This window comes from Convolutriloba macropyga, chromosome 3, assembly GCF_964194025.1.
Source record: "Convolutriloba macropyga chromosome 3, txConMacr16.3, whole genome shotgun sequence".
NCBI classification, from domain to species: domain Eukaryota; kingdom Metazoa; phylum Xenacoelomorpha; order Acoela; family Convolutidae; genus Convolutriloba; species Convolutriloba macropyga.
In genome coordinates this window covers 35,282,576-35,290,780 of record NC_134470.1, presented here as the reverse complement: position 1 = coordinate 35,290,780, position 8,205 = coordinate 35,282,576, and the positions used below count along the sequence as shown (strand labels likewise).

At 35.8% G+C, this 8,205-nt stretch overlaps 1 protein-coding gene across 1 annotated transcript; it reads left to right on the top strand.

Annotated features, from left to right (window-relative positions):
- Positions 1-2,940: 2,940 nt before the first annotated feature.
- LOC142336165 (uncharacterized) lies at positions 2,941-7,871 on the top strand. The gene is made up of 2 exons (XM_075384777.1): positions 2,941-3,601; positions 4,541-7,871. The coding sequence occupies exons 1-2, from the start codon at positions 3,084-3,086 to the stop codon at positions 7,824-7,826; spliced, it is 3,804 nt and encodes a 1,267-aa protein (XP_075240892.1). The 5' UTR covers positions 2,941-3,083; the 3' UTR covers positions 7,827-7,871.
- The last annotated feature ends 334 nt before the right edge of the window (positions 7,872-8,205 follow it).

The following is an 8,205-nucleotide window of genomic DNA, read 5'->3' as shown; positions in this document are numbered from 1 at the left end:
AAAATTAGAAAAACTGACTTCATTTTTGCTACAATTTGCGGTTTTAAATTTGTTCGAAACCAAATTTTGGCTCACTAAATTTACTGGTAACACATCTGCAAGATTTTGAAAAAAAATGAACTGGCCCATTATGCTCTTGAAAAATAAAAAAAATGACAAAATATTTAGAAAATTTCAAAAATTTAAACTTTTAATTTTTAGTCTGTTTAAGAATTACCAATACAATTGCCTCAAGAAGAACACACAGTTTTTGAGATAGATAAAGGAAACAAGACATAAAGGAACGATGGGTAAAGATTAGTTGCAAAAAGATTGAAAAATTTTGTGTCGGTGTTTTTACTTGTATGTTTCTGTGCGTGCGTTTGTTCGGATTTTTGATTGTGAGTGCGTATGTATAATGTGTGTGGTATGTGTGTATGTAGGAGAGAAATAGAGAGGTAGTCGGGGAATTTACCTTATTTGGTGGCTTTAGGTTTGTCCAAGTTGAAAATCACGTATTGAAACCTCGCTGGTAATCCATCTGCGGGATTTTGAATAAATAATTTTTTCATTATGCTTATGGGAAATCCTCATGACTGCATAGGTTAGTTAAATTCAATTTTCTAAAATAGGCAACCAGCTAGGCAAACTAGCTAATGATCCGAAGCACTATCAGAAATCAGAAATCATAGTCCAAGTCTTTAGGTTCGTCCAAGTTAAAAATCCACGTAGTCAAACCTCGCTGGTAATCCATCTGCGGGATTTTGAATAAATTATATTTTCATTATGCTCATGAGAAATCCAAATTGAAAATTTTTTTCGAAAATCTTCAAGAAGTCCCGAAATTAAAATTGGCGATTTAATTGCCTTAAGCATGATTTTGACTACGCAAGTTGAAAGCAAAAATTTAAAACTCGGTCGAAGAACCTTATTGTTTTCGTTAGTTACTCGGTGTGTTTAGTTTTTGACCACAATAATATTTAAAAACCGAAGGCTAGCGAAGCTATTTCATCTGTAGGGGTCTTTTCCTTCATAAAAAACTGAGAAAGGGACGTGAAGCGAAGTAGATCGAATCTTTTGTTGTGACTTCGCCAAATTTTATTTTAGCATTTGCTCATTTTTAGACCTAAGAGGAGCAAACATGTTTTTGTCATGATAGGGGATGTCAAGGTAGTGGAGAAAAACAGAAACTGCTGCTAGAGATCCCCGACTTTCTCACTTTTTGTAATTTTCTGCCGAAATCAAGTAGGTTTTTTAAAAAATACTCAAAATCCAACCATTAGTGGACCAAAATTTTGTCTTTGTGGAAAAATTTAAAAACATATTTGGAGCAACAAAAATATGGGGTCGCCGTACTCATCTAGCAGAGAGATACAGAAAAGTAACAAGTTTTACTGGTCATGACGGCATAGATTAGTTAAATTCAATTTTCTAAAGTAGGCAACCAGCTAGCCAAACTAGCTAATGATTCGAAGGAGTCGGTGCAGTCTAAAGAAAATCATTTTAAGAAGTTTTCATTTTTTACAAAAACTTTTTTCAAAGTTTTTGCGAAAATAATGGTAAAGCGAGGATCATTCTTTATCGAGCTATAGTCTACTGGAATACAAGCAAAATGATGTTAACAAAAGTACTCCATTTTTTCCCCGCATATTAGCAGTTTCCCGCCGAGCGGATTGATTTTTAATATTTTTTCTTTTTTTGTTGCTTTTTCAATCAAATAGCCTACCCTGTCGGGTGGTTGTCACCGTTTTCCAGGTTAAGTTGCAATATTTGGAATTTTGATGAGAAAATTCCTTTTTTTATAAAATTTAGAAAAATGTTTAATTCATATCAAATAGGGGTACAGAGATGCTGGTAGCTGGACAAGTTCCAGTTCTTTTTAGAACTAAAGTGTGTCAAATGCAAACACGGACCAACTTTTCAGGAGTTCGAGGAATAAGCTATCTGTGTTTTTTAAATTTGGTGGCTCTGACACCAAGCTCGAAGTATTATCTTAGCGATGATCATAGTTTTGACTTTTAATTAGATTTTAAAGTTTGTGGTTAACAGAGGAACAGCGAAATATTTACTTTTTAGAAACACTACGCCGTTTCAAAACGTAGCTCTTGTAAGGTTAATAATAACTACAATATACAATATGTTTTTAATCTAAAATAACTACGTCTGCTGCTTTTAAGACTTGTTGTGTCTATGTCAAAACAGCTGAGAATGGTATATGCTTAGAGGACAGGCCGTATTTGTAACAATACTTATAACAATACAATAATTTTAAATTTTGACCCACTGGAGGGTCAATGTGTTTTATAGATCTTGCTGTGTTTTTTACTGGCTAATGATATTTGTTGGAGTGGGTTGAAATAGTAAACCTTAAAATGATTGCTAATTAAATTATTAAAGCTGTCTGAAACACCCTGTTTTAGGGTTTCAATATCGCTTTCCCCATTTAGCTGCAAAATTATTTGCCCCAGGCATCTGTTCACTGAACATATCAGTCATTTTAATGCTTAGCCAGCATTTTGAAGACGCCGAACTAATAATAGTCCAATTAAGGTTTGTGTTTGTTGTTTTTGATTAAACCACGGATTAGCGTCTTCTATCTAATCAAAAATGTCGCAGGTTCATCATTATGGTAGTTACGTAATGTAGCCTCGGATTTTTATAATCGGTCCCACTGATCCTTGATTGTTTTCTGCCTAATTAGACCTCTGTTTGCCTCAAGAAAATTGTATTTATTCCACAGTTATCAGCGTGAACAAAAAGAGAAGCTCGGGAAAATTACATCTTTTATTGTTGTATGTTTTATTAGCTAAATAGGCGAAAAATATCCGTGTAAATACAACTAATAAAATTGCCTTTCCGTTGACTTAGATTAATTGCTCTGAAATTGCTTGATTCTGATTGGCTAATACCTGTTTTGGAGGAAAATTGGGAATATGCCAGTAAATTTCAATAAATTTGTTTGTTTATTCTAGTCGAATAATATCCAAACGGAAATTAAATAGAGCTAGCAAAGCGGAACAAATATAAATGTGATTTTTACACCTCAATCAGTGTTTTCTCAGCTTTCAAATTCTGCAAACTGTTTTCCAAATCTTCTACTTAATATGAGCTTTTTGCAATTTTTTGACATTTTTGCCTGTTTTATCATCTTTGTAGCCAAGTTTGCCTGTGCTCTAAGTTTGGATGGCTTTGTTAAATTTGATCGATTTTACTCACAAAGTAGCATCAACAGAGCAAACTATGATACGTTTAAGATTGAGTTGAATGCAGAAAAGAATTATGCCAACTTTCCCGTTGAGTATACAGAAATCAGTTTACCCGGAGCGTCACAAAGTTTAAAAGTTCCATTGAGCGATAAACTATCGAATTTTCTCTTGTTTCACCTGAACGACGATGAGGTTGAACAGTTACCAGAAAATTACGTGGTATCGCTGGTTGTTAACCAGGATATTTACCCCCAGCAGAGGGTCCGACTTCTGGACATTCCCCGGGAGCGCACTTACCCCTCGTACACACTGGGGGATATTGTGGCTGGTGCTATGAAGGAGTCCAGTAGTAACTTTGACTCCGATAGCCGAGTGTGGAACTCGAAAGTGACCCTGCAGCATCTGTTGTATCGAAGGTTAGCTGATTATTCTATTCGCGATAAATAACTTTTTTTGCAACAAGTAAATTAAAATTATAACCATTTAGTTAAATATACTTGAGACTAACTCGTGCAGAAATGACGTGCCATTGACTTTGTTATAGACGGATATGGCATGTTGTCTTGGATAACTTTTTTTAATTTCAGAAAGACCTAAAAGTACAATTTTTGAGTGTTTGGGTTTGGCTTGAATATTGAAATTTCAGTTAAGCAAATTTAGCAATAAAATTATAATTTGAGGACCGAAGTTTATATTGTGAAAACTCAAAAATATATGCAACTGAATCTAGTATTCGGATCAAATCTCAAATTAACTTTTATTGTGGTTTTTGTTGTTTTGACAAGGTATAGTGTGATAGATTAGCATCTCACGGTTTTCTTCAGTTAAGAGAATCCTATAAAACGGCTATACTAAATTTACCATGAGATTTAAAAAGACCATTGACCTGAATGCCCAAAAATGAGCAGCTAATTTCTCCGAGAGAAGAAGAGGAGATTCATGAGCTGTGCAATGCAATTTTCTCAGAAACATTGCGATTTGTTACTCTAATTTATCAAAGAGGAAAAAATATCAAGAGAAAGTTGACCGCATCGAAATATTTTGCTTCTTAAAGAAGAATGTTACATATTTCTTTAAAAGGTAGATTTTTAAAGAATCGCTTTGAGAAGGGATTAAATAGCAGAGGATAGTCGCGTCTCGATGAAATATATCTTCTCCATAATACGGTGACTTGAATAGTTTTTAAACCGTAATTAGAATTTGAAGGGAATCTATTCGAGAAAAACAATCATTAAGAAAACGGCGCGTCTTTATATCCACTTTGTGTGAATGATGTAATGTGCGGTTATGACTGCTCGATTATAGTTTAGAAATTTGAAATCGAGTTTTATAGTACCAAATTAAGTGTCTTTTAGGTTTGACAGAATGACAGATGTGTTCGACAGTAGCTTCCCTCAGTTGAAGCAATCCGAGTACAGCCAGATATTCCAAGGAATTTCCTATCGCTGGATTGCTCTGATGAATTTCAACAGGGATGCAATGCTGTATTATGGAGTGTTCGTGCCTCAAGATTTTTGGAACTCGAACTCGTTCTTATGCAACATGATGTTGTCCGCCTGGGTTCCAGAGATATCCGAAATTGAGTATGTTGAAGCAAAAGATTTGGCATCGCTTCTGCCGTGTATGGCTCCAAACTTCGTTCGCGAATTGAGGCGACGACAAAGAAAACGGATTGGTGCAAGAATGTTCTCGAACAAAATGCAGCCTTTATTAGACGTCTACAAGTCGACACCGAATGCAGCTCCTATGAACCGAATCACATCTCAAGTTTTGATTGATTCTTTTATTGAGTTCTCCGTTTTCGAGAAAAATGAAAAGTTTTTCAAGTCAGTATCGATGTTACTTCCTTTCATGAGCATTAAAGTTTTTGAATACAGTTTGTATCATACGCGACGAGAGAAAGGAATCGCGCGATTGATTTCAAACTATAGTAAGAATTTTGCTTTGATTGAGAATCTTGAGTTTGAATTGCGACGCTCTGTGAGTACTGGTTTGCCAATAAGACACAGAGAGCATACATTTGCATCAACGATGCCTAATTTGTGGTCTGGTCAGGAGCTGTGTGAAAGTTTTGAAAACATAGCTGTTCAAGAATCAAGTGAAGAATTGGCCACTGTCGTCAAAGACATAGCACAGTTTAATGACAACCTGGAACTTGGAAAGAAAATGCAAGTTTTGTATTGCTATTTAAAACTGACAAATAGAGCGAGTGTTAACTTAGCGACCGCTTCTGAGGTCCAGTCTCTGATCAAAGGCGCAAAATTGGAGCAGTTGCCCACGTTGCGCATTTCTGATAGTAAAGATCATGTCGAATTTTTAAGGGAAAATGAACATAACTTCACGCCATTGCAACGCTATCATTTTCTAGAACAGGAAGATTCCAGTAAATTGCCTGCTGAAGCGCTTTTGTCATTGGGTGAAAAATATTTATCGGATTTTGGAATTTTTCGGCTAAATAAGCCTAGTCTGCTAGCTGATATAGGCTTCAGATATTTGCCCGATGAGGGGCTCGTTAACATAAACCCGGTCGATCATAAAACAATAACGGGAGAAGACGAATTTAAACTTCTATTGCTTGATTCGATTGGCGATGATTTCAAATTGAGTCCTGAAATTGCAAGACGGCATAACTTCGCGGCCTCTTTTGCTCCGAGTCATATGTCACGAATAGCCGATTCTGACTTCTTCGACGTCATCGAATTGCTAGTCAAGAAAACGTTAAGCGAACAAGTTTTGATTGAGATAGCGGTGAAAACAAAAACTTGGAAAGAATTCTATCGGAAGCCTAGTTTTGCAAACTTTTCTCTGATCGATTTGACATATTCGGAAATCGAAGCTCTTGGGGGCTATGTGTTGAAGCATTTCAAAATGACAGAATTTCTTGATCTCAAAATGGAAAGCGTGAAATGCAGAACAATTTTTGGGCTGATTGGAGAAAGCATTAATCTGGATAACCAGCCAGACTTCGTAATCAACTCTAAATTTGAATCGCTGGTCAGTTTTTATGTTGATAATTGTTCCGGTGCTTCGAAAAGTCTTCACAGAAAACATGAGCCGCAAATCAATAGCCGAGACATGGCAATTCTCGGATCATTAAATTGTTTCTTGAATGAAAAAATCAAATTAGTTGACGACGAGGTCTTAAAAGATAACTTTTACAGGTTTTCCGATTGTTTGTTTACAAGAGAGCAAGGCATTCACATGCACAACAAATTGTCTAGTATGTTGGGAAAGGGAAAAATTGCTATAGGTATCCCGGAAATTCTCACCATTTTGGGTCCTAACACGTGCCTGGTCTTCACGTCCAACGAAATAGAAGCTATTTTTGCAAACTTTAAAGTTCAGAAGTTTGATACGAAAAGCATCGAGTTTTTCGAGGCTATCGTCAAAGTATCATCACTTCAGAATCCGAAAATTTTACCCGAGTCAAGTGATGAAGTACAACTATGTGCTACTATTTTGATGGAAAAATCAATGGAGGTTTTAGCCGATAATGTGAAAGCAGTGTATTCAGATTTCGAACGCAGTGACAGTGCTGTAGTTTCGTGTGCTAGGCTGAAACACATTCGTGATGGAATTTCATTCATTTCTCCAGAATTATTTGAAGAGCTTTCAATATACGAATTAGAACGATGTCTCGAGTATTTGACCCATCATAAGCATATAACGCGAGCTCAATTGATGAAAGTTTTGGCCCTGTTTAATGAGAAACTGAGAGAAAACTTTGAATTTAACGACAAGAAGAAACAGCATTTTGAAGTTCGAAAATTAGGCAAACTGTACCCGTTACTAGATTTAAGTATCGATGAGCAGTGCGAAAATCCCGATTTAATTGCAGTTTTAGGAAAATTGCCCAATTTATCGCTAGAGCAACTGAACAGATTGTTTAAATGTTCTCTACCGGTGATTACGGACCCCCAAAATGGTTTTCTCACCATTAAAGGAATCAAAATAGCTGGAAATTTAATTTGCGGAGCGACAGTTCAGGATTTGTCGCGAGTATTGACAAAAAATGTGGCTAAGGCAACTCTTTCAGATCTTGGGCGGAATTTGAAAAGTTGCGCGCGCGAACAACTTCAAGAGGTTTTCATGAAAGTTGAAGATAGTGTTCCTAAATGGGAAAACGCGATGATATTTTCAGCTAAGGCAATCATGGCTGGTGTGCCTTCGAGGAAAACAAGTGAGATTTCGAAATCGCAATTTGAGTTTTTCCAACCTGAAATTTTTTCGAAAATGTCCTATGATCAGTTGCATAAGATAGTCAGTTCTCCAAGCATGTTATCAAGTTTAGGTCACCGACAACTGCTAGAACTCAATCGAATTTATTTTGAAGACCGGAGAATTTCCGAGCGAATTGAGGCAAAACTTTTCAGAGAAGATCAGATTGTTAAAAATCATGTATTGGCGAAAACAGTTCAACCAAAAGTCAAAGGTTATTTGGTGCAACTTTCGAATAGTTCAAATGGAAATGCGATTGATGCAGGTCAAGCTAGTCAGACAGAATCTTCGAATAGAGAAATAGTAGAAAACACACATGCTCAGAGCAGTTTCGTGTATGTTATCATAAACCTATCTCCCAAAATTTATTTATCAAAACTTTTTGTTATAGTTTTTATTTGTTCTATAAAATATCTGATTTAATTACTGTTCAAATCTTTATAGATTACAAATTGATTTGTTTGCACATGTTTTTCAGATGAGCTTTAGATTTATAGTGGTAGAATGAAAAAATCTGACAGCCTTGAGATTTTAATGGGGTCGAACATTTTGTCTTCCCAAAGAATAAAGGTCGAGGGATTACTTAATAGGAGTTAATTCTTTTCAATCGGTCCGTTTATGAGCCTTCTTAATAAGTGTTAAGTATTCTTTGTAGTTGTATAAGCTGTGATAGATATTCCCATCTCAATCAGAAAGACTATAGGCACGATATCATTTCATATTTTACATTCATATTTATCACTTAGGCTAATAAGGCAGTTCAATATTTTGGGCGCTTGCAGAGGAAGGTAGATCCAACTAA